At 36.4% G+C, this 27,811-nt stretch overlaps 2 protein-coding genes across 2 annotated transcripts; one reads left to right on the top strand and one right to left on the bottom strand.

The window, feature by feature from the left end:
• The first annotated feature begins 976 nt into the window (after window positions 1-976).
• lamc2 (laminin, gamma 2) lies at window positions 977-15,068 on the top strand. The gene is made up of 22 exons (XM_084119312.1): window positions 977-1,402; window positions 4,310-4,486; window positions 4,832-4,955; window positions 5,042-5,184; window positions 5,270-5,401; window positions 5,502-5,691; window positions 6,611-6,723; window positions 6,833-7,048; window positions 7,141-7,317; window positions 7,579-7,812; window positions 7,938-8,074; window positions 9,304-9,460; window positions 9,552-9,757; window positions 9,948-10,027; window positions 10,505-10,642; window positions 10,778-10,922; window positions 11,800-11,949; window positions 12,159-12,273; window positions 12,765-12,961; window positions 13,184-13,342; window positions 13,446-13,545; window positions 13,720-15,068. The coding sequence occupies exons 1-22, from the start codon at window positions 1,327-1,329 to the stop codon at window positions 13,971-13,973; spliced, it is 3,420 nt and encodes a 1,139-aa protein (XP_083975438.1). The 5' UTR covers window positions 977-1,326; the 3' UTR covers window positions 13,974-15,068.
• Window positions 15,069-15,736: 668 nt separating this feature from the next.
• nmnat2 (nicotinamide nucleotide adenylyltransferase 2) lies at window positions 15,737-25,881 on the bottom strand. The gene is made up of 11 exons (XM_084119313.1): window positions 25,665-25,881; window positions 23,998-24,086; window positions 21,333-21,400; window positions 21,089-21,167; window positions 20,887-21,004; window positions 20,726-20,806; window positions 20,090-20,134; window positions 19,567-19,643; window positions 17,481-17,582; window positions 17,272-17,339; window positions 15,737-16,432 (listed from the first exon to the last, which is right to left on the bottom strand). The coding sequence occupies exons 1-11, from the start codon at window positions 25,747-25,749 to the stop codon at window positions 16,330-16,332; spliced, it is 915 nt and encodes a 304-aa protein (XP_083975439.1). The 5' UTR covers window positions 25,750-25,881; the 3' UTR covers window positions 15,737-16,329.
• Window positions 25,882-27,811: the final 1,930 nt, after the last annotated feature.

Genomic DNA, 27,811 nt, shown 5'->3' with positions numbered 1-27,811 from the left:
GACTAGACATTCATTCATTTGTAAGACACAAATGCCAAATACCAAACAAGATCCCTCACATTTCGTTCTTTAAATTCACTTGATATATTGAACGTTTTTGATGTGCCCAAACTTGAAATGCAATCTCATTGTGGATGAGTTACTGTAGTTGAGATGATTGTGTGATAAAGAAGAAAACTGCAATCTCAGACTGTTTATGATTGCTACATGTCTACTATGGCTTCAGTTTGGTGGTTTGTTCTTCAGTTTGGGTGTGGTTCTCTTGCCATCATTCTCTTGCCATGGTGCTAACAATTCAGTCCAATAAATAAAAAAAATAAAAAACACTTTAAATAAATAGAAGAAATATTATAATAATAATAACAACAATAGATAGACAGAAAGACAGACAGACAGACAGACAGACAGATAGACAGATAGACAGACAGACAGATAGATAGATAGATAGATAGATAGATAGATAGATAGATAGATAGATAGATAGATAGATAGATAGATAGACAGACAGACAGACAGACAGACAGACAGACAGACATTTTTATGGAAAGAAAAATTTCAGGTCAACCAGACAAAGCAATTATCTTGATATTTTCTATATCCATAACTCATGGATAAAAATCATGAAAGTTATATTTATATATATGGCCCATATTAGCCTACCTCAAAAACATACTTGAAAACTCTTTTGAAAATAATAATTACATTTTGTACACACATATGAAAATGTTTTAGTTTTTACTTAATGTTTTAGTCATATCATATTTATTTTTATTTTAGATGGGCTAATTCTATAAATGTTTCTCAAAAATATATGGAAATTAATTTAAATAATACATTTCTAAGAAAATGACTTCTAATTTAATTAGCTACTTCTATTCAATTTGTAGGCTGTCTAAGGCTGCCTGTTGCATTGTCACTTTAACAATAGGCCTAGTCCTATAGATCTTGCATATTGAGCACAACAGAGCACAGCCTCATAGCACACTTAGATCTAAATAGGTTTAAAACAATGGGTTTTATTGTTCTCGTGCTGTGTTCTAAACCTCGGGTAGCTAGGCGTTTAATCAAACACGTGTTTATGTTAGGAATGGCATGATACATTTCCTACCAGGCACGTATCTCTGTGAATCACTCGTGAGTAAATAATACAGTTGAGACACGGAGCTTGACGTGCCCGCGCTTGTCAAGTTGGAAGTTGTTAAATGCGCGCGCAGTGATCAGCTGGCACAACCGTTAGGTGTCCGTCTCCGCTGAGGACCGTCAATATCCTTAATATCGACCTGACACTATAAAAGAGACAACGTGCCGTTAAATTTCGTTTCTTGGATGTGGAAAATGAAGAGCAGTTGGATCTTTCTGTGCGTAGCTTGCATCTGGTATCCAGTTCACGGGACAGTTCAATGTAAGTGAAGTTTTGCCTGTCAGTTCATTTTTTTTTTCTACATTAGTGTGTTGACAAGTGGTAGCTACATAAAGGCTTTAATTTGCAGTAGACCTATTTTAATTAAGTAGGCCTAGACCTATTGCTGAAAATCAGATTTGTGGGCATGACTTTTTTATGACAGTAATCACCGAATGTAATTAGCAGATTGCAGAATAAATTCCAGTCTAGGAAAGCTTGGGACAAACTAGGTTTTGTATTTAACATTTCTTAATTAATTAATTTATTTATTTATTTTTTCTGTTCTCTTCATATAGGCTATTAACCATACAAAATGATATTGTATTATTGAGGGGTAGGCTATCTGGCATCTAACCAGTACCACAATACTTTTCATAAAGGCTAGTGATGTGAGTTTAAACTTGTATTATGAATTTAACAATAGACAGCATGTAATGTCAAGCAGTGTTCTGGTCATAAAATATTTTAAAAACTGTTCTTTAAAAATGTAAATTATATAGGCCTAGGCTAATTATTATTAATGCAGTCAGTGTCTATGGCTTATGTCAGTGTCTATGACCTTTGCTTTTTTTTTTTTTTTTTTTTTTTGAAGGCTAGGCCTACTTAAAAAAACAAAAAAACATTTTTGTTTCAGGACTAGGCTTTATTTAGATGTAACAAATTATGCCAGTATATTACAACAATAGTCTATAGGACTAGGCTAAAAAGCGATACAAATGGTGATTCAATTCTGAACAAAAATGTTAGGAAAAAAAGTCCATTGTTTTGCGTTAGATTGCGCTGCTTTAAATGTATTTCTTTATAAACATTCGATACATTTGCACTTGTCCAGCTGCTTAGTCAGCATCTCGCGCATGAGCTCTGCTTTTCTGTGAGAACGACCCCATAGGCTAAATATTAACAACTCGCATTGTTATGGGCCCTTTTCACATTTCCAGGGCGCTCAGAAGCGAAACTCGTCATGTTTGGGTAAATTCAGGAGACTAGGCCTACAGCAAATATCATTTTTGCATTCCCATTTGCTCCAATATCGAAAGAAAATCCATGATAGCGTTTCCATAACTTTCCAAAAGAGGAAAAAAATATATAGAGGGTAATTATGGCAGTCAAAAGAGAGAAAAATATCAAAATTAATTGCAGTCACTCCCTCAGCCCTATTAACACCCTTGTAGCAGTGCTAACCATTTTAGTGTAATGCCTATGCTATATAACACAAAGTATAGGCTGTTATGAAAATATATACAATTGCAACATCAGTCTGTACAAAGGGTCCACTGTTTATTTTTAACATGTCCTAGGATGACCCTTGTCTTATGGTTAGGTTTTGCTGTTGTTGCTGCCTACCTGTGTTGCTCACCTGTGGAACCCTGATGTTGCCACATTAGAAGGAATGGAATGTCTGGTCTGAGTGGATGACGTTTGGTTCATGCTGACTTGATATTACCGTATTATACCATTGTGATAAATTACCTACAAGAGCGAGCTTGCCCTACCCTCATTATCTATTATCGTCTGTGTGTTCAGCATTCTGTTGGCTTGACTGAACATAGAGGCTGTTTTATTGCAGGTAATCCTACATGATCTAATGTGCTTACACAGCTGAGGGCATTTCTCTTTCCCTTTTAAAAGATGTCCACCCTGGAGGTCCGGTGTGTCTTTCAGATGCATGTTGATCCTCAGACATTTGTGGTTTTGTCATTGTATGCTCTGGTAGCTTATGGTTTGTGGGTTTGAGTAATTGTCTATGTAATGTCCTAGAGAGTGAATAAACCTTAGGGCGGGGTGTTTTTACTGCATTGGTGGCACTGTTTTATAGGTATAAGACGGTCTTTAGATGTTACTTTCCCATGCTCACAGCAATACCACTAAAAACTTGACTGGCGCCAGTTAACTAGCAATGTGATGCTTTCTTTTCAAAGACTGTAAAAAGTTATTCAGCAGATTCCTAAACCACAGAAAGTTGGGAACATCTTTATAGGGGCGCAGCACCAGCGTCAGAAGCAGAGGACAGCGTGTGTGCATTTATTGATAAATTGTTATGATATCTGCATCTAGTTCTTTATCATAAATGCTGTTTATATAATATGATGCGGGAGCAATTCAAGAACATCCAATGTAGTTTCCCATCCACTGTAAAACCTGGACTATTTATTTATTTGTTGATGATGAAATTATTTAAATTAATTTTATCTAAAGGGCATGAGACTTTGCGACTTTTCCTACTTTTGCTATAATTCATACTTTAGTGCAATAAAATAGCTACAATTTGTTATGATAATCATCTTTATAATAAATCCAAAAGCAAAACACATGAGAAGAGCTATAAAAGGGAGTGGAAATGGCAAATTAGCTAATGAGTGGTCCTCTGCTGCCATCTACTGGTTTTAGTGGTAATTTCATGTCATTTTCATGTTAAAAGTGTGTGTTTCCACCAGGTGACAGAAATCCTCCACTAAACTTAAAGCATGACACATTTTTCATGTTATCTCCCTGAATGAAAATGAGAAATGTAGATCTTCTTTAAAGTTAATATTCCTGCATAAATGTAGAGTTAAAAAATAGTGTTTAAAACTATGTGTTGAAAAATAATATTTAAACAAATATGTTACCCACATATTGCCAATCTAGACAATTACAGTAATATAAAGTTTGTCTATATTCTCAATGAATATTTATGAATATTAGCCGGTTATTTAAAATGATTAGAAATTAATTCAATATTCAGGGATTGACTTGATAGGTAGCCTATATATATAAAAAAAAAAAAAAAAAAAAAAGATCATACCCTCATTGGGGGCTGAGCCCCCCTAATATTGAAATCCTAGAATCACCCCTGATATGAGCCCTTCTTTGAACAGGGAAAAGTTATTGACACGTCGTAACTCATCTTGGCATGTTGTCTTGCAGCCTCCAATACTTGTTCGTGTAATGGTAAAGCTCAGTACTGCAGAGCAGATCATCTAGGACTGTACTGTATAAACTGCCAGAGAAACACAGAAGGGCGGCACTGTGAAAACTGTAAGGAAGGATACCACCACCAGAGGGCAGGAGACAACTGTGTGCCTTGCAACTGCAACACTGCAGGTGAGCTGAACAATTATTTACTCTCCTGTTGTGGTCCAAGTCATACCGGAAAGAATTTTAGTTTTTGGGACGAACTATCTTTTAGAATGTTTTCAAAAGCAATTGACTGTTTTCTTCATCTTATGAAATAACTTGATGCTGCATATAGAAAATTAATTAAAAAATAAAATAAAAATAAAAGTGTGCATGTTCTAATTTTTTTAAAAATAATTGCTACTTGTTTTTGATATTTTGTTATATAATGCAAATATGGTTAGATATAAATTTGTAATTGTGGCTTAAGTGCCTTAAGTGTTTAAGTGTAGTTAAGTTGTTCAAAATGCATGTATGCTTTGTTCTGTTCAGGTTCTCAAGGACCGTTCTGCAACAATGAGGGTCGGTGTGCGTGTAAACAGGGAATTTCTGGAGACAAGTGTGACCGTTGTGATGACGGCTCTCAAGTGACTCCCAGTGGATGTAAGCCTTTGAGGTGAGAATAATGCCGTACATCTCTGACTGCTATCTGACTATTAATATGCAGGTTTGTTTGGTTTAATTAATGATCTTCTCCTGCAGGCCAAGCTGTCGGTCACGTAACAATGGCCGTCTCACATATAATACAGAGGAGTGTCTGCCCTGCTTTTGCAATGGCCATTCAAGTGTGTGCTCTTCAGCTGAGGGATATTCCATTCACAACATCACTTCAACTTTTGAAAATGGTGAGCTTGATGTGTAACCTCTGGTTTTAGTAAATCTCATTTGGTTTTAGATGTCTTTGTTCATTTCATTTGTCTCATCTCACAGGACCTGAGGGCTGGCGGGCTGCCACTGGTCAAGGTGTGAGCTCCTCACAAGTGCAATTCAGGTGGTCTCCCACTCACAAAGACCTTGAGGTTATCTCTAAAGAGATCTTTCCTGCTTATCTGTTTGCTCCTGGTATGATATAAAAAATTTTTGAATGAATTATTGGCAATATCATAATTATTAATGATGCATTGTCATTTCCTTGACTCTTGTGCTTCTGTGTTTAATATAGCATCTTACCTGGGGAATAAGGCATTGAGCTACGGTCAGACACTCACCTTCTCTCTGCGTCTGGACAGAGGCGTCCGTCGTCCTTCCGTCTCTGATGTCATGCTGGAAGGAGCAGGTCTTAAGGTGTCTGCTTCACTGGGAGACTTGAGAACTGTGGTGCCCTGTGGAAAGAAAATCACCTACACATTCAAGTGAGTAACATCATCAGTAATAACTAGATCTTTATGTTTTCTAAAGTAATGTGAGTGGTTTTTACCCTGCCATGGTCCCTGCTACTATTTAAGACTATAGATTTTTTTTAGGGATGCATTATATATGGGTATATCAGTTATTGGCCAATTTTATAGAGGGTTTGATTTGTTCAATATTGTAAATGCACTACCGTTGAAAAGATTGTAATCTGTAGGATTTTTGTTATATTTTTCTCTTACGCTCATCAAGGCTGTATTTATGTGATCAAAAATACAGTAATATTGTGGAAGATTATTACAATTCAAAATAACTGTTTTCTATTTTAATATATTTTAAAATGTAAGCAGCCAGTCTTGTCACTTGATCCTTGAAACATGATCCTTTAGAAATCATTCTAATATGCTGATTTGGTGCTCAAGAAACATTTCTTATTATTATCTATTATCAAATGAAACATTTGTGCTGCTTAATGTTTGTAGAATATTAATATTTACTATGATGATTAGTAAGTTTAATCAGTTTAATTGTGCATGCTCATTTCCCTTGTTTTTATATTGATTATCTTTTTCCTCATCTAACACTCATAGTAATCATTAAAAACAGTAATACATTTAATAACACTTAAATGTAATATTTAGCAAATCTCAAAATTAATTTCCATTTTTTCACACTGTTCATTGTAATGTTGTAATACCTAAATTCTTTTCACATGTATATATTTTCAGTTGTTAATTTTTCTTTTTTTTTATTTGACAAAAGAGTATAGGATTTTAATATCTGCAATTTATTAGTTAGCAGCCATTAAATGAAAGGTACTATCTATATGAAATTTAATATCATTATCATCCAGAATTGGTACAAAATGATGTTAAAAGGTATGTGTCTTAGATTGATAATAATTATTACCATGTTTCACAGACTGGACGAACAGCCTGCAAGCAAATGGAAACCGCAGCTCTCATCCATGGAATTTCAAACACTTCTGAGCAATCTTACAGCCATTAAAATCAGAGGAACATTTGGTGAAAATGGTGAGTGTTTAATCTCTCCAATCCAATTATGTACATGCATAAACTGTTTTAAACATGCACACAGAACGTAATGCAGAATAAAATAATTATATGTCTGGTTTCACAACAGGACGTGGTTATCTGGATGATGTCTCTCTGGTGTCAGCTAAACTGGGTCCCGGCACCCCTGCAGTCTGGGTAGAAAAGTGCAGATGCCCTGCTGGTTATGATGGACTGTTTTGTGAGCGCTGTGCCACTGGATACAGGAGGCGTTTCCCTGGTCAAGGCCCCCGAAGCCCCTGTGATCCCTGCTCCTGTCAGGGTGGAACATGTGATCCAGAAACAGGTTTGTTATTTCAGTGGTTAATGCGTGTTTGTGTTTCAGTTATTAAAAAGAAGAAGCCTGAGCTGAGAAAAGTGGATTTGTTATGTTTACAGGAGGCTGTTACTCGGCTGATGAGATACCAAATCTGCAGATGTGCCCTAAAGGTTATTATGTCAACCGCCAACAGTCCAACTCCTGCCAGAAGTGTCCTTGTCCCGAGGGTGAGGCTTGTTATGTTATTCCAGGAACCCAGGATGTGATGTGTGCCCGCTGTCCCCGGGGGACTACAGGTGAGGAACACAGGGAAACTTAAGGGTTCTTAAAGAATGTACACCCAAAAATCAAAACAAATTTTTCCTTCTGGCTTCTCTTTTCAATATAATGAAAGTATGTCAAAAAGCACTGTAAAAGTAGCGTAAAAGTAATCCATATGAGTCACGCACTATACTGCAAGTCTACTGTAGTTATGCACTAGATTTAGTGAGGAACTTTAAACTGAACTATAAAAAACAGTTTGAATCTTATTATTTCTGTTTGTCATGTTTTTAAAGGCTCTCGTTGCGAAATATGTGATGACGGTTTTTATGGAGACCCCCTGGGAGAGTACGGCCCTCCCAAACAGTGCCAGCCCTGCCAGTGTTATGGCCACGTGGACCAGAACGCCATCGGCAACTGTGACCGCCGAACAGGGGAGTGTCGGAAGTGCCTGAGCCACAGCACCGGCCCCAAGTGTGAGAACTGTGAAGATGGATACCACCACAGTTACCCCACAGACCCATGTCAGGGTACAGAAAAATACCTTGACTCTCACAAGCATAAATATAATGCTGCATACAATACCAGTAAAGTGAAATGCAAAATTCATATGAGTGAAAGTCACCTCAGTTTTTGCTTTCTTTTCTCACTGAAGCCTGCAACTGCAATCGTCTGGGCTCTGTGTCGAGTTCATGCAGCGATAAAGGCCAGTGCAAGTGTAAGGAAGGTTACGATGGACTCAAGTGTGAGAAATCGACATGTCCATCCTGCTTTAACCCAATCAAGAGCAAGGTAAGACATTGCAGAACTGAAAACAAAATAAAGTAATACAAAATTTTCAATTATTTGATCAAAAATACTGTAAAAACAGGAACATTGTGAAATATTATTACATTAAAAATGGCAATGGTGGCAAAGCTGAATTTTCAGCATCATTACTCCAGTCTTCAGTGTCACATGATCCTTCAGAAATCTTTTTAAAATACTGATTTGGTGATTAAGAAACATTTATTATTATTATTATTATTATTATCAATGTTGAAAACAGTTGTGCTGCTTAATATTTCTGTGGAGACCGTGGTCATTTTTTTCAGGATTCTTTGATGAATAGAAAATTCAAAAGAACAGCATTGTTTTGAAATAGAAACCTTTTGTGATATTATACATTTCTCTTTGCTGTCACTTTTAAACAATTTAATGCTTGCTAAATAATAATTACTTAAATTACTAATCATCCATATGTATGCATGTGTGTGTGTGTGTGTGTGTGTGTGTGTGTGTGTGTGTGCGTGTGTGTGCGTGTGTGTGTGTGGTCCTGGTAAACCCTACATTATGGGGACCAAAATGTCCACACAAAGATAGTAAGACCTTGTGGGGACATTTTTTTGGTCCCCATGAGGTTTTTTTTTTTTTATGTAAAAATGCAGACCGTTTTCTGTGATGGGCAGGGTTAGGGTTAGGGGAAAGAATACAGTTTGTACAGTATAAAAATCATTATGTCTATGGAATGTCCCCATAAAACATGAAAACCATTGTGTGTGTGTGTATGTGCGTGTGTGTGAGTGTGTGATTTAACCATGAGAAAATAACGATCATTTAATTTGTGCTATCATGTCAAAATGAGCACTTTACACTCTACACTGTGTGAAAGAAAAGATGAGAGAATCCTGCTGGGTTTGATGATTGTTTATTATCTGGAGTGATATAACGGTATGTTGCTCTGCTGCCGATCTTGAACACTGACTGTGTGGGTGGAATTAAATGTGCTGTTTGCCCAGGGACCAGCACACACAGTCAAGACTGATCTCATACACAATCTCAATGCTGTTAACTGTAGTGCATTTACCAAACCTATATAACAAGAGGGAAAAAAACCACTCAAGGCTAAATATGATTAAAAAACATTAAATGATGACATTTAGCGTTGGATCCAGTCCCTGCGCAGCTGCTAAAGTAGAGGTATTAAGTTTAATGTTGACAAATTATGGTAGATAAATGTTGGTCTTTGTGTTTTAATTCAGATAGAGGTTTATGCACGACAGCTGCAGGAAATGGAGGATTTATTTAAAGGAATCGGAGGTGATGATGCTCCAGTCAACGATGCTCAGATGGAACGGGCTATTAGGGCCGCAGAAGTCATGGTGCAAAACCTGGAAATCAGAGCAAATGAACTCACAAGTACAAAAATCCTTCAGTTGTTTTGATTCATTAATTTTTTTCTAGTTAGTTCGTTGTTTTAGTTTGACTCATTTTTTTTAATACCAAATAGGTACAGAGAAACAGCTTCAGGATAAACTGGCGAGCATTAGCCGATCCCAGCTGAGAGAGGACAGAAACATGGAGGCTTTGTTGACAACAGTGGATGGGATCAGAAGCAAGGATCAGCAGTACAGAACGGAAGTTTCAGAAATCCGTAACCTCATCGGTGAAATCAGGTTAAAACTGCAACAGGCCAAACGGGACATCCAGCAGGCTGTGAGTATTTAATTATTATATTTTTATGGGTGGTATTATATTAATATTGGTGTTTTTATTAGCATTTGGTTTTCAGACGGTTGTTGAAAGGTGATCTATAGCTTAACTATCACATAGAGAGTTAGTAAAAGTATAACTATTGTTGTTTTGAAAATTCTCAGTATTTTTTATTTTTATATGTCTATTTCAGGAGTTTCCCTCAGGTGATGGGGTGCCAGGTGCTGACACCTTGTCTGATTTGGTTCAGAGAGCTGCTGATCTTGCTGAGCAGTATGTCATGTGTTTTTCTCAAATGAAACAGTGAAACAGCACAACATGTTGTGACCCATGTGCACTAATAAGACACTTTCTTAGACAACAAAGGCTTTAATAGTTTTTACAGTTACACATTCAAATGTGGTTTTAGCTCCAGGCTTTACATGGAACATCAAGTGATTATTAAGACATTATTATTGAACAAAAGTCATAAATCAAACACTGAAATGTATTACAATTCAGAGTTTGATTGGACCTTCTGCATAAGCACATCAACAACAAAAGATTAAAAGATGATAAGCCTATTTATTTTGCTATCATAACTATGCATGATTTAGTTGCATTACTGCATTTAGCATGTTTTTTCACTTGAGAATAATTAAAAATGCATTTTACCATTGAATAGACTTCCACTTCACTTGCAGCACTTATCTGCGGTGCATATGTTGTGCATCAATTATGTGTAAAACTGACTGGTGTTTTCCTTTCCAGGCATCAAGGTGAGGCAGTGACGGTGGAGACCATTGCAGCCAAATCTCTAACCGAATCTGAGAAAGCCCTAGATCTCATCCGGGGTGTCATCAACCGAGAAAATCAGGTCAAAGACAAGGTCAAGGACCTCAAAAGACAGTAAGTTGCTTATAGCTCAACTTTTGAATGAGAAACCTTGTTAAACAAGATAATTCTTTCCTCAGTACAGAACTGTTCTACCTTCATTGTGCAGAGGTAAAGACTGAGCTTACTTTCTAATGATGTTGTTCTCAGGTATGAAGCAGATGTAACTAAAGTGCTTGACATGGAGAATACGGCCACTAAACTAACTGATACAGCTGGAAAGGAGAGCGGAGTAGCTCAGAACGCTCTGAAACAGTTATCTGACCTGGAGAAGAAACTTCCAAAGCCTCTGACGGTAGTGAAAATGGATTCAATATTTATGTGTGTTGAAGAGAGATTTGAGTAAAAATAGGGGAATACAGGAGCCTCAAGTCTTTGTTCACAACCCGATTATTTTCCAGAAACCATTTGCTGGTGTTACTGGAGTCTAAAAAAATACACTATATGTGACCCTGGATCACAAAACCAGTCACAAGTCGCACGGGTATATTTGTGGCAATAGCCAAAAATACATTGTATGGGTCAAAACTATCGATTTTTCTTTTATGCCAAAAATCATTAGAATATTAAGTAAAGATCATGTTCCATGAAGATATTTAGTAAATTTCCTACCGTAAATATATAAAACATTTATTTTTGTGAGTGAATGCAGTACAATCGCGAACATAAATTGACAACTTTAAAGGCGATTTTCTCAATGTACCCCCAGATTCCAGATTTTCAAATAGTTGTATCTCGGCCAAATTTTGTCCTAGACTAACAAACCATACACCAATGGAAAGTATATTTATTCAGCTTTTGGATGATGTCAATCTCAGTTTTGTGGTCCAGGGTCACATATAAAATTAACAATGTGTAGTACACAATTAAAAATAAAGTTACTACATGAAAGCATCAGATACGACATTTCCCTTAGCTCACATTCAACATAAAAAAAATACTCATAAAACAGAATGAACTACTACAACAGTGAAAGAAAGAAAGTTATATATATATATATATATATATATATATATATATATATATATATATATACCTCTAAATTATCACAGAGTAAGAAATTTAAACCAGGTTCCTCTGAAAATGTATATTTGTGTGTGAGTGTGTTCTTGTACTGTATGACTCTATTGCGTTTCTGGAAGTTGTTAGTCAAAACCTTTCTGTTTCTGCAGAAGGACATTGCTGATGCGGTTTCCATGTTTGACAATCTGAAGGGTATGGTGGAGGGGAATCTATCACAATACCAGGACTTTCAGCAGTATATGCTCAATGAACAGAAAGAGACAGGTGATCTGTTCAATAAGGCCAAGACGTTCCAACAGGTAAACAAGATCCTCTGTTAAACCTTCCCGATACTGTAGATGCTCGGAAAACCACTGAAAAATATGTGAAAGATGTGTAAGAATGTGATGACTGAAAATGAGCTTGATTTTATGTTGATGATATTTAACCAATAACTGTGGAAACATTGACCTTTAGTGCATTTCCTGGGTCAACAGGAAACTTGACTAATGTTTTTATTTGATTTAAGGTTCAAGACAAACTTCTTGCCAGGGCAAACGCAGCTGAAGCAGTCAAAAATAAGTCTCTGGAAATCTTTGCCAACAACAAAGATAGTCTGGAAAAGACACTAGAGACGCTCAAAGGTGCGGATGAACAATGGATTTTAAGCTATTAAATATCATATACACATTACCGTTCAGAAGTTTGTGGTCTGCAAGATTTTTAATGTTTTTGAAATGCTCACCAGGTTGCATTTATTTGATTTAAAATATAGCAAAAACAAGGAATATTGTGAAATATTATTACAATTTAAAATAACTGTTACTGTGATGGTAAACAACATTACTCTAGTCTTTGTCACATAATCCTTCTTATATGGTGTTGCTTAATATTTTTGTTGAAAACCATGACTTTTTTTAGGTTTCAGCATTTAGGATCTTTTGTAACATAATAAATGTCTACTGCCACATTTGATCAATTTAATGCATCCTTGGCTGAATAAAGGCATTAATTTCTTTTAAAAAAAAGTCTTACCTCCCTCTACTTTTGAGCAGTAGTGTGTATATCTCCAGATAATGTTCTGCCATCATTTAAACTATCCAACACAATTTACCTTAAATGTCTCTTTTGTCAGATTTTGATGAACAGATTGATGATAATAAGGATCTTGCCGATGCTGCCATTGCAAAACTGCCTGCTATCAATGACACCATCCAGAAGGCCATAGCTGACAACACCAAGACTCAGGACATTTTGGATGCAATGGCTCCTCACTACAGAGATGCTCAGGATACTATTAACTCTCTTACAAGCACTGCAACCAAACTGGAGGTATGGCGACCTGTTATCTTGAGTGTTCACCTATTTAATTTCTAAAAACAATATTTGTGCCAATGCACAAATATTATTATGTAAATTTCACAGAGAGACCAGTTCAGTTTCTCACAATGTCTGTCACAAGTTTACTAAATGACCCGAGTTGAGTGGGCCTATTTGAATTGCATACAGAAAGTTTTGAATGTGCTCACAGGATGCTTGTATGTGTCTCCACAGGGAATGTCCGATTCTCTTCCGTCTTCTTCCGATATTTTGAAAGCTGCAACCAAACTGAAAGAGGACGTGGATGGACTGAATATAGAAGCATCTGCAACTAGGGACAGATTGAATGAAGAGAAAAACAAGGCTAAAGCACAGATTAATCAAGCGAAGAATGTAAGAATGTCTGCTTAAATAAAACTATTTGAGAAAGCTATTTGAAATCATATTTACTTTGGAGATGCATGCTAAATTTTCTTTCCTTTGTTTGTCAAATCAGGCTGTCATGGAGTCTACTGGCGCACTTGAAAATGCAAAGAATGCCAGGGATGCTGTTAGTGATACTTTAAAGACAATCACTGATATTATGAGCTCACTGGGTGAGTTATAACAGTAATTCACTACATGCAAAATATACAGACAAGTATGGGAAAAGATAATTCTCAAACTGGATAATGACATGTTGGAGGCAGAATATATTTTCATAACTTGATCTTAATTCCAAACTCCAGCGATGAGTAAGGATTCACTATAACTATAATATTACTCTCCAGGAACTCCTGGGACAGTCGACGACAAACGAGTGAACGACCTAGAGAACGCCATCGCTAAAAGCCGCAGCCGCGTGGACAAAGAGCTGAGGCCCAGACTCAGGGAGCTGGAGGAGAAGGAAGCCCAGCAGAGAGCCAGCATTTCAGGCATGATCAATGACATCGACACCATCCTGGCTGACATTGCCAACTTAGAGGAGATCCGTAAAAACATTCCAAATGGCTGTTACAACATACCACCTATTGAAAGGCCGTAAAGGCTTTGGGTTACTGCAGGGCCAAATCCCAATGTAACATAGTTTAATCTATGAACTTACTGATGCTACTTTTCAACTAAAGAGTGTGTGTTGCATATAACATGATTTTGTACTGTTTGAGAGATTTTTTTAGTATTTATTTTTTCAGTTTATTTGTTTTAAATGTTTTACTGTGAAGTTTGAAATGATGCCAAAGATATTTACATTTGGGTAATTAATAGATAAATATATACCATATCTGAAACTAATTGTTCTTGAGAAGAAGTAACACCCAGTTGTTTCTCCATCTGTTTCTGGTGAAAATACATTCAAATGTGAAAGAAATGTACAACATAACAAATTTCATTCTTTCAATTTCTGTTTTGTTTTATTAAATTCAGTATTCATCAAGGACACGAGTTATTGTCATGGCAGCATACTTTTTCAGTGGTTGAATGCTTATCGAATAGCCACTATAAAATAAAAATATATTCATATATGACATTACGCTGACACACATATACATGCTTTTCACCATAGACCACTAATTAAATTTTTTTTTATAATATTGAAGATCTAAAATTAAGTTCTGCAGTTTTAGCATCTTAAAAACAGAACCCTATCAACTTAAATGGTGTTTAATATGTATACAAGGAGATTTTAATAGCCTGAATCTCTATAATCAATTCAAAAGCATGAGGGCAATTAAAATACAAGAAACAAACAATATCATCAACAGTATCTACTCTTGTTGATCACGAGTTTGAATGAAGGCATGACGAATGCAAGGAAGCAGTGAGGATTGTAGAGGTACAGAAGAATGCAGCATGCCAAACCGTGAAAAAATATATTATTTGTCTACATTGAGAATACGTTCTTATTAAGTCTTCTAGTGATTCCTAATATACCAGTTACTATGGTGACTGCTCAGCAAAAAATGGAAATAAAATCATGAAATTATTCTGATACAAACAGTGAGGTATCAATGTGTGTCTTTACACTTGTTTTTGTATATTAGAGAAGCATAATCTGTTCAAAAAATGAAATGGGGGGGGGGGGGGTATATTTCTCCTTCAATGTCTGTGATAGTGTACATATCTAAGAGCATATTAGGTACAGTAAACCTAGTTTACTCTGGGTATGAGTTGGTTACACAAGGAATATTTTATGTTACAATGTCAGTACTGTAATACGTCTTCATATTTCTGAAGATTAACATTCTGGCTTCCAATTTCGTTTATGATAGTCTCTGGTTAAAGTGATCAAAATTAAACATCATATTTCACCTACGTATTTGTTTGTGCTGAAATCATATATCATATAAAAAACAGTAATCACAGTAATATATTGAAGTCTTCATATCATAAAGCCAGAGCCTTGTGTAAACCTGCAAAGCCTATTAAAATGAACTATGCAATATACACATAATTCGCTGAATCTGTTATTCTTCTCATCAAATACACTTTGATTCATTTATAAAGGTGTTAGATGTGCAGTTGATTGACATTTCATGTTAGCTCAAATCATTTAAAAGATGTTCCAACAATCAAATAGAGGAGTTTTAAAAAGCGTAGAATTACTTTATGCCCTTGTCTAACATGAAAAAGCTCTCAAATGGTGTCAGTGTGGTCTCTTCACAAAACAAGCAAAAAGTGAAAGGAATCTTGGCTGAAACGAATGGTTTGATGCAGAGGCGGTGACTAAAGATCACATCTGTGGCATGTCAGCATGTAAATGTCGAGCGTTTGGAGCTGTGTGAGAAGTAAATGTGCACAAAAGCAAAGTAAATGAAATTGCATTCTTTAATGTGCAACCAAATACTCCACGTATACATGAATGCACATTGAAGACAAAACATTGAGGCATAATACAGTATATGAGACAGATGTTTTCTGTACATACAGTTGATTGATGAGTAGAAAAAGTTTTTAGAGATGAGATGAGTCTAAGCACAGTTAACACTGTAACCACAGACTATGGTCTACGTGGTAGTTTAAACACTCATGCGCTGAAAGAAAACCCTTAGGCATGCACCTACAAGAACAGAGAATATCAAATCAACAGCAAAGGCCGACATTATAGCAGGCAATGGTTTATTTCATTAAATCAAACTCTTTTTCTGTCATAGTGGCAACGAGGCTCTCTCCTCTTCCTCCTATTGGGCACCTAAGCCCACCCAGTCCCTTAAAGCTGATTGGTGGAGCAGATCCCTCAGGCACAGTGCTGTACATCCCAATGAGACACGAGTAAGAGGGGAGGACAGATTAATGCTCCTCTACATGGAAAAGCAGTGGTAGCACAGGAGGATTATACTCTAGATTACACACAGAGAGACAGACAGGGATGACTGACGGGTTCAGAAGTGGACTTCCCCACACTATCCAGAAGCATTGATGTAGAGCTGACTCTGCAGGATGTAGTCGATGACTGGCTGGCTCAGGTAATCCACCACGTGACCGTCACCGTGCTGAAGAGCCAGTCTGGTAAGGAGAAAGGCAGAGGGTTAAGGCCCGTTCACATTAAGGGTGCGTTTATGACAACGATGTACTAAAACGGAAAAGTTTTCCTTTGCATTTTTCGAGTAGCCTACGATCCCCATTAACACGGATATGCGAAAACGATTAAAAATGCAGTATTATGCATGTCAGGCCAGTAGTTGGCGATGTCACTTTGTAAATAAACACTTCGCACACGTAACGTTACTACGCATGCGCATGATGTTTCACAAATTCACATTGTCGTGTAAATGAACGACCAACGCATAAGAAGTGTTCCTTTTTTTTATTGAAAACTGTGAAGTGTAAACGGCCCCTAAGAATAAACATAACAATAACTATGTCACCGCCCACACCAACGGATGATATCGTTCTGAGCGGGTATGTTGTCTGATGCTTTAAATTTATTCTTTTAAATTTAGAGCAATTTAAAACTACCGGTATATCTTTATCTTATCATTAAGGCTCATTTTCACCAAAAACGATAACTATAACGCTAAATATTTTAGCGCCCACACCTGCAGACGATATATTTCTGTTTATTAAGCATGTGCTGCAGTTTTGTCGTCTGCCGCTTTAAATGCTCGAGCTCTTTAAAGCAGGATGGAATTTGATTGGCTGTCAATGTTTTTATCATTCATTAGGTGGAAAAAAATCATTCTGAAAGTGACTGCAACGATATTGTTTCTCTGTGCTGTTATTGTTATAGTTGTGGTGAGGACTCTGCTGTTCTTTTATATATCATAATATCGCTCTTGGTGTAAACGGGCCTTTACGGTACAGAACGGACAGATGAATGACGCGGAGACAGCAAGAACACACACCTGCTCTTGGTGGAACTGACGACTGACATCGGGTGGTCGACCTCATCCTTTACCACAATTATATTGTCCTGTGAGAGGAAAACCAAAGCCGTTTAACAGTCACAAAACAAATATGCTCTAAATCCCCTGCTTTGACTGTGTAGTAAAACTTTTTTCACTAGTCAATGATGATAACTACCAAAGGAAAGCAAATAGCTTGGTGCTAATACCTTATGCTTTCGGAGCACAGATGAATGGTTCATTATCCTTTCTGTATCGACTCCATCTCGAGGAACCACCACTATCCCAAAATCTCCCACAATCACTTCCATCTAGAAGAATAAAATAATCTGATATTTAGTTCAGTTTAACAACACATATCTCGATTTGTATTAACAATAGTTTGTATGTTAGTGCTAGGGTGACCACCTGCTAATAAGCCCAAGGGGGGACAAGGGGTATGTTTCTGAGGGACAATGTGGGACACTGCCTGGCGCGGCGGTGCCCCACTGGCAGACTCACTGATAGTAAGTCTATTCTATTCTATAACAGGGTCATAGCACTTGCATTTTGTTGTCCTACTGTTAGTTTAACTGCTTCTATTGTTCTCATTTGTAAGTCGCTTTGGATAAAAGCGTCTGCAAAATGAATAAATGTAAATGTAATGTAATGTAGTGGTTTACCCATTTCTAGCACATACCACCTTACATGGTATATTAATAATGCCCTATTCTCCTAAACGTGTAATTGCTGATGTATGCTCATGAATAGGCCAACCAATGTGTATTTTTTTTCTAAATAAAGACTCATAATATTTTGAACATACAATGAATTGACAGATGTACTTCCACTTAAGATTTACTATTTAATTTTATTTATTTTTCATTACAATTTATTTACTTGAAATAAATTATAATATAAAATTATAGGATTAACAGGAATTGTAGTTGCTCAACACCACAGGAACAGTAAAAAAAAAAAAAAAGTATTTAAAAAAAAAATACGATTGACATCGTATTCCCCTCCATGTCCGATTGAGAAGGACGTTTTGCATAGGTCACAAAAAGCGCTCTCGGTATCACCCTCAACACCTTTCAGCCACAAATATTCATTTCCCCATTCTTTCTTGTACCCACACCTTCTCTTTTTAATTGATGATGGCGTTGCCTCTCAGACTCAGTCTCTTTCTCGAATTTTTCGAATTGAAAAGCGCGCATCTAAAAGTTCCTTCCTTCCCAGTGTGTCTGGTATGCGCGGGCGTGCGCTGTCATGACAACAACGAAAAAGTTGACAACAACCTAGTCAGCAGTTCAACTGAGGGGTTTGTGTGGCAACAATAGCGTGCTGAAATGTCAAGTAATGTTCGTTTGTCTGCTTGGGGCTCGAGGATATAGAACGACCAACTTTTTTTTGAGCAAGCATAGCGTGACACGGTCTCAATTTGCGGGACGCGTGAATTGGGCTTCAAACGCTGTGCGCGCACGCGCTACGCGGGACGGGTGGTCACCCTAGTTAGTGCCTTGAGAATTCCAAACTGATACTATTTAGTTTCTTAATACATGTTCCAGCCAGGTCTTATTGTGTAAAATTCATCAATGCATGTTATTCTAAAACAAGTAATGTGAAGTTTTATGTTGACTTTAAATTTCTTAATCCATTACTTGCATAATGTTTATCACATTATACTTATTGTTATTATTATTATACAAACATTCATATAATTTATTGTGGGGAATTTTTAAGAGATTCTTTTTGTAAATTATATATGATGTGTCCCAATTTATATATATATATATATATATATATATATATATATATATATATATATAAATTGCTAAGAACATCCAAAAACAATGCCAGCGGTTGAAGTTACAAACTGAGAAGTTACAAAATCAGGAAAATATCATAAAAATTACACAGTGAGACATTTTTTGTTGTTGTTGAGGGCTTTGGAGTTGCTGGATATAAGGTGAGTGTTCAGGTAGGAATTAAGTTCCTTACCAAAAAAGAAAAATTAGGGCTTAGATTATGCTTTTTTTTAGATAAATAACTGGCAATATTGTGTCTACAATGTAAGTACTCCATATTATCTTCTTGCTTATTAAACTATTAAATAATAGCTATATCACAATCGCAACTGCGCCATTGGTCTGAATATAAACAAAGCTGTGACTATACCTGAGACGGCGCTTACTCTCGCGAGAGTGAAATTGCTTAATTTTAGGAGAACATACAAAATATGAGCAAGAGTAATATATTTTATATATTGTTAAACACATGTTTGTGTAAAGAAAGAAAGAAAGAATCATATCTTACATCACTTTCGTTCCACAAGCCAGGGATAGAGAAAGATTCCAGAAGATCACTGCCACAGAGGAGCAGGATACGCAACTCTGAACAAGCCACAATCACAGTTTCACATCACACCATAAAAAACACAAGACACAGTAATGAGATGTTTTTTCTTCGCTGTAGGGATAAACACAACAACTTTGATAAGATAAAAAAAAAAGAAACAAGTCGCATTTTCCCCATGAGGAGGAAGAATGAGGCACTACACAGCACACAGATGCCTTCTTCACAACAGTATAGACAAACACCATCACTTTTAATGACTTATATTATAGAAAGATGTCTACTGTTTTGTCTATATCTCTGACAATTGTTTTTATGTGCTCGTCTTGTTTGATGTTATTTATATTTTCTTGAGGAGAAATACACAGTGATTTTTTCCCCCTCTCCCTGGGAAAACTCTGTATTTTCTGACGATGACTCAAAGTGACAAGCAAGGACTGATTTGAAAACCAAAACCATGGCAAGGGAAATCACATTGTCTCACCAATTTCCTCGTAGCGCATTGCTGTACCAAGGTTGGCATTTTCGTCTGTTCAGAAAAACAGAAAGGCTTGTGAGGTCACAGGATGATTGATTCATTGAAAGTCACCATAGTCATGTAAAATTGTTACACATCCTGTGCGAGGCGTATGAATAATTCAAAATAATTATACAGAATTATATGATTTCTGCATGAACTTAAGCACAAGGCATTTTATATTTTACATTTACACAAATTGGAAGAGGTTGAAATGGTGACATTATACTTAAATAAGTAGTGTGAGGCAGATAATTTCATGCATTATAAAATAATGCAATAAAAAAATTAAAAACAAAAATGAAATGACTTCTAGACTTTTTGTAATGTCTCTTCAGTGTATTCTCTGTCATACTAAAGTAATGTCTTAAATCATCTTCATATTTTAGCATATGTTCAAATATTCAAATATTAATCTGCATGTCATGTAATAAATTCAGTTAAAAAAAATATTTCAGCCAGAGTAAAAATTAAACTGTTCAGTGACAGTTACAGGTACATTTAATATATTTAATATTTTTATGTTTATATTTGTATTATATTGCATTTATATTATGTATATTTGTTATGTATTAAATTCTGTACATGAATATACCAACTTACCAACAAAGGTAAAACGATCCATGTGTGGGCGAACACAACATATTTTGCCCAGGTTTTCGCTCATCTTTCCCCAAAGCTTAACTGGAGAAAAAGAGGCATCAGTCAATCATGAAATCATGGACCTGTTCTCCAGAACACCAAACAAAGGTCACCTCACTTACTAGCCACAGACTTGTTTGCTGTGTTTTGGTAAATAGGAGATGTCCCATTTTGGGGCTGGCCAATCACTGGGGTTGTGGATGGTGTGTTCACGTTGGACAGAATGCATCCTGTGACTCTCTGCAGAGGAACAGCTCAGTTTATCACTTTTAGATTGAGTACAAGTAAAAAACGTACAGCATTCAAGACAAAATTGAGACTAACCTTCATTAGGTCACGGTGATGCTCCAAAACACTGCAGGTGGTCTGCCAAGTGTCCTGGTAGCTCTCCCAAGGATCCACTCTGCAAAGGACCATTAATCCATCAAACATTTTATGTCCAATCCATTTTGAAATATATAAGCTATCCATCATCAATATAGCTCAAGGATGCTGAAGTACATGTAAGTGCTGCATGGCATTCTTATGAGGGTGTTGCCGGGCTCCATTTTGACTGATTGACAGTTACCTGATCCAATCAGACGACTGAACTGCCAGCTGACACATGGTCAGACGATGTCTGCTTGAGACAAGGCCCTAGAAAAGCAGAAAAGAAACCAAAACAAGGAAGTGAGTGCTTTACCATCCACCTACAAAGAACATTTTTGAACTTGTGAAAAACAAAGAAGGGAAACCTATTTGATCAACACAAAAGCCATTTTTCAAACATTTGCCTTTTTTTTTTTTGATCAGGGTTCAAAACACAATGATTCCTAAAATTGTTTCTTTCACACGTTATGCCTCTCCCAACACAACGGATTTAAACTGGAATGACTGAATCCTGCTTTCTAAAGCATTTATTATTCATATTTTGATGCTAAGAGAGAAGAAAACTAGGCCAAAGTTATTTTCGTTTCCAGTTGAGTTCTACTGATTCATTAGTCTGGCTATCACCAGACCAAGCTCAATCTTTTAAGATTGAACATTGGTCTGGGGAGTCTGCTATGTATTTTTTACTGCGTGATCAACGGGCATAGTTCAAATGACTCTGCATGCAATTGGATAGTCCTTCAACCAATCAGACCAACGATCCGGGTGAAGCACTTTGCAGAGCGATGCAAAAACTCCAGGCAGGAAATGTGTAACCAAACGTGTTGATCAGCGGTTTGCAGAAGCAGCAATGGAATCAAGCGAGTTTTGCAGGTTATGCACACAAAAAAAAAACATGAAAGTTTGTGGTATTTACTGTACACCCACTCGAGCAATTTGTTTGCTAAAAAGAAGCCATTGAGCATCGTCGAGATGTTAAAAGAAATTGGACAGAGCTGTAACGGCTCTGGAATTGGATTGGATTAAACCAGCCAATAGCGCGCCAGGTGGATAAGCCAGTTTGTGATTGGTTCCCGCAAATTTGTAAAGGAAGCAGGGTAGATAAATGTACAGGTTTCCAGCCTGAGCTGCAGGGCCAAATCAAATCGCCGGCAGATCAGGCTGGGTTTACCCAGTCTACTGATTCATATGATTCAGATAAAAACCTTATATGCACAAAAAAAAACAGGAATCTACTTAACTAGAGACATGTGGTTTTGTTCACATTTATGAACATAAAATTTGATGTAGCCTTAAGGTGCGGTCACATTTACCATTTTCACAGACAAAATGCAGTTCAATAGGAATCTACGCAATCTGGAATTTCCCGAAAGATTCCTGCACGCAGATTTTTACAATTGGTTAAAATTTGTCATGCAAATGCGTCCATTTGTATCAAAAGACACCTGCTTGATTTGAAAGTGACTTATACAAGCAGTGCTAGACAACGGACCTTTCTTCCCTGTGAAATTTCCAAAAATTTATTTGATGTGACCTCACTTCAATGGAATATAATAGATATAACAGTGCAAAAACAGTGGGAGTTTTCACTGTTTATGTGGGATTTTAAGTGAGTTAGATTTTCAGGTTACATATGGCATCAAAAGACTTTGTGAGTCTTATGAGTGATGATTGAGTCGTGAACTCGAGTACTGAACCGATTCGTTCAAAAATGCTGATTCATTCAGAAACAAAACAAGTGGCTATCTTTATGATTGAGTCACTGAATCATTCTCTAAAACGATTTTTTTTTAAAACACTGATTCATTCAGGAACAACATTACATGTTTTGCTCAGAACCACACAGGGGCCCTATTTTAACGCTCTAAGCTCATGGTCTAAAGCGCACAGCGCAAGTGCACTTAAGGTGTGTCCGAAATCGAATCCACTTTTGCTAGTTAAACGACGGGAAAAATGGTCGGTGCGCCCAGCGCATGGTCTAAAAGGGTTGTCCCTATTCTTTGGGGAGTAATTGATGTGTTTTGGGAGTGTAATCTCCCATTCCCTTTAAAAGCCAGTTGCGCCCATGGCAGATTCTCTATTTACATGGCAGAATTTGCAAGCGGAACGACTGAAGTTTTTTCTAGAGAGCAAACGGATCTGCTCGTGTGCGAGGTTAAAGCACGCAAGCAGACCATCTACGAGACAAGCCGGACTCCACCATATCTTTACGTACACAATAATAATCTTTTACATCGTAATTGTTTGTGTGCTGCTGCACGTCCCTGTGTGTGTCATAAGCAGAGTGAACGCGCGTTGTGGACCCGCCTATAGGCACACATTACTAACGCGCTCATTAAATAACAAAAAAATATTGCGCCATTGACTTTAGACCAGATTTCAGTTGGTCAATGGCGCAGTCTATTTCTGTTGCCTCAAAATAGCAACGCGCCAAACAATGCTCCCGAACACACCTCGTTTTTCAGACCAGCACGCCCATGGGCACACAAATGGACGCAAATGCATTTACTATTTAAACAACGTGGCGCAAGACGTGAAAATGATAACTGCGTCGGGCTGAAAAAACACGAGTCGCGTCTGGCGCTGCATTGCACCAAGTGTATGATAGGGCCCAAGGTTTGTTTGGATCAGCAAACAAAGTAAAAATAGACCAAGGAACGGGGAATGTGTATCTAAAAATGCAAGTTACTCAATATCTACAATAACTTTTTGTTTACTGAACTGCAATTTCAAACACAATGATGGTCTGAATATCAACATCGGATGTGATTATCTGAAATAAGAGAAGTAATAGCACTCTGCTCCTGTGATATTGCATAAATATGCAATACTAAACTGACTTTAAATTGAAAATATTCTCTTACCGGTTTGCTGTAGGAATCGTGTACAGGAGAGATGATACCCCCAATCACAATGAATCGTCCAGTCTTGTGTAGGTACTCTCTGGCTTTTTCTGCAAACCAAAAAAGGTTACCTTATTATCTCATTGCCATCATTTGACTTCTGTAACACACCATGCCGTGCTATAAAGATATACTCTTTATATAAAATAAAGGTTCTTTATGGCATCGATAGTTGCAAAAAAATAAAAAAATAAAAAAAACCTTTTGGAACTTTTATTTTTAAGAGTGTAGCTCGGATGAAAATGAAAGGAACTCTTTTCAAAACATAAGAAAGTGAAACAAGGTATTTTATTCAGGAATTCAGAAGCACTTCTCAGCATGAGCCATAAACCCATTCTTATTTTTGTACCTCAATATATGCAAAAGCATGCAGTAGGGGAAGAAGGCTTCAAAATTAGGTCACGGACACAGAAGCTTTTTGCTTCCGGGCAAAACAGCAGAACTGTATTGATCAAACTGTGGTGGTGGTGGAGGAACTCCTCATGTTGCTTATGCACTGAGAAACTCAGCTGCAGTAAATGAATTAAGGAAAGTATAAAGCTCCTAGGTTGTTTCCCTGCCTAGTATGTTTATTTATCACACTAAAATGTGGAGACGGACAAGCCAATGGTAGAAATCTCTCTCGCTCTCTGAGTGTCTCTTCTTTTCCCGATTGCACTCTTAGTCAAGTTCCTGTCACATACAGTATGATGGTATAATTGTAACAAAGCTAATCTTTAACCATCATGCTCTTTTGAGATTGACGAAACATACAAATGCAAGTATGTTTAAGATGTTCCTCTGACCTAATCAAACCTGTAGGCAAATATTATTGACATTTTATAATGAAATTGTAAAGTGTAAAACAATCATCCCAATATTTATTTGAAAACTTATGTCAATAACTGTCTTCTTTTAACGTAAAATGTAATGACAATATGCAGTGATAAGTTCACTACACTTTCAACCAATTTGGACTTTGAACTAGAAAGTCAGTTTGAAACTTAAAACAAAAATCAAAACAAAAAAACTAAACAAAAATCAAGTAGACTTAAAATTACTGTGAAAGTTAAATGGATGCTAACATAAAAAAACAAACATTTAAATACATAAATCCAAATCCAAATTGTCTTAAATCAACTCTATATTTTTTTTCCATTTATATCAAAATCTAATTCCTTACTAATTTCCTTAAGGTTGACGCATGAAGGTATGTCTATAAAGTCTCTTAACAGGACAACATGCGAGTTTTAATATACAGTAGATTGTTATTTATCTTCCTATATAGGCGTATAGCATGTCAAGTATCCTTCGCAGGATAAATGATTAATTCCACTTGTTGAAATATCATAAATCATAGATTTGTTTGCTAAACCTGCGGCTGCGCAGCCTCATCATCTGCTCTGAGAGATGATTTGATCATTCTGGGTTCTGAGGCCATCGCCCATTTCAGCACCTTCGCTTTGGACAGCGATCGACAATAAGAATTCATTACAGAAACATCTAATGATCATCGATCATCAAGCGTGGCATCACAATGTATGAAATCATCGCCGTCACCATAAACCCCTTTACATAGTCACACAAAATACGCTGAATTAAAATTCAGCTCGCGCATCCACTCCCTCTAGAATAGGCGAAATACTTACCGAACATATGAATGTGTCCCTTCGTGATGGGGTTGAAACTTCCACATGACAGCAAAATGACATGCGTTTTAGTGTTCTCCGTCATTGTGTTCGTGGTGATCTATCGTTTTTAAACATATGTCGCGGATTTCTAGGCCTTTTGTTTTGTTGTAAGTCCGCAGCAAGAGGCGAGGTTCATTAGGCTGCGGCAGGCGCGAGAGGCAGAGCGTCACTGATCTGTTCCTGCGCACTTAAAGGAACATGCGCGAAGTGATGCGATTCAAGGACTCTCGGTCCCGAGTCATCTGGAAAACGCCTAGCCTATGTTACCTTAACGGTTCCGATTCTTTTAGTGCGCGGTGGAATAATTATTTCGTAAAAAAAAGAAAAAAAAAAAAAAAAAGAAAGAAAGATATGTATTTCTTATTGAATGTAGCCTTCTTCATATTAATAAAAAATAAATAAAATAAATAAATACAATTTCTTGAAAAAATTGTTTACACAGTGTTATTTTTTCAAAGACAAACCCTGTTACACATATATTTTCTAGAATTGTTTATTTCTTGAAAATGTTTTGATTTGTTATTACAGTAAAAAAGTATATATATAATTTATATTTATTTATATATATTTATATATTTATATAATATATATATTTGTATATAACTGAAAATCAAAGTAGTTACTCTGAGTTATGAAAATGAAAATGACATTTCTTGAAAATGACAAAATCACACAAATCAGGGTTCTGATTTGTTATTACAGTAAAAAGTAGATTATATATATATATATATATATATATATATATATATATATATATATATATATATATATATATATATATATATATATATATATATATATATATATTATATTATATATATATACATATATATATATATTATATTATATATATATAATACCTTTTCCAGATGATGAAAATACACTGAAAATCAAAATACTCTGAGAGTGCAACCTACTGTAGACCCATAAAATAAAGCTTTATTTGCAGAGGCACATAACTGGGTCAGACTCAGGCCTATATTCCAGAAATGGACAAAAATGGGTGTTTCTGAACAGCTGTACTTTCCTTTTATGATATTAAAATCAATGATCCTTCCTAAATAATAATAGCAATAATGATAATTTATCAACGTCAGTGGAGTAGACTGGTATCCCCTGTGGGTAAATTGCATTTGCACCCCATGTTTATCAACACTAAAAATACATTCGAAACACATGTGCAGACAAGTCAAGAGAGGCAAGCCGGTGTCCCTCATTAACACTGCTTGCCTCTGTCTCAGGCAAAAGCTTCTACAGCTATAATGTGTAAGTCAGATCAGTTTGAAGTGAACAGAGCCCCACTGGATGTATCTCTCATATCATAACTGGTCATCAGCAAATATCGTCCAAGATATTTGAAACTCCAGAATAATTACATACCAAGCTGCTTGGATTAATCGCTTCTGCTCTCAGACCATTAGTTTCTGCTTGTATTATTCTCATCTGTAAATCACTTTGTATAATAGTGTCTGCTTCATTCAATGGATTGTAATGAACCCTATGACTGCAAATATAAACTGACTGACCTGTGTGCAGCACTGAATCAAAGCCTTTGCTCTTAGTTCAACTTTAGATGTGTATTATGTATATGTAGGAATAGATTTAACATTTTTCTCACATATTTAGCATTGCATGAGTGATGTGTTTATCAGCACAACGAACACGTCCTTGATGACAGGCGTTTGAATTCGAAGCACTACAGTCACAGTGTGACTCATCAAGAGCACAACAAGCTCTCTAATGCTCTCAAACATGATTCAAATGGGGAAAACAGCTCAGTTTAACAAAATCATTATATCTGAGAAGTTATGCAGGATTTTTGTTTGTTTCCCACCATAATGAAAATATAACAAGGGGGAGTCCTCCTCAACACAAAACTCTCAGAATTATTAAAGTCACCATAAAATAAAAACTGATCAACACATCTTTGTGGAATATTGCAGTGTTTATCATAAATGATTTATCTGTGCACATCATTATATTTAAAATAATAAAATGATTTTCTTTCTTTCTCTCTCTCTCTCTCATGTTATTACTAGGCTTTTTTTTTTTTACGAAATAATTATTCCACCCTGCCCTCATAAACTTCGACAATCAAAATAACT

This window comes from Abramis brama, assembly GCF_963993115.1.
Source record: "Abramis brama genome assembly, chromosome: 7".
In the NCBI taxonomy this organism is placed as follows: Eukaryota; Metazoa; Chordata; class Actinopteri; order Cypriniformes; family Leuciscidae; genus Abramis; species Abramis brama.
This window is presented reverse-complemented; position numbering and strand designations above follow the sequence as displayed.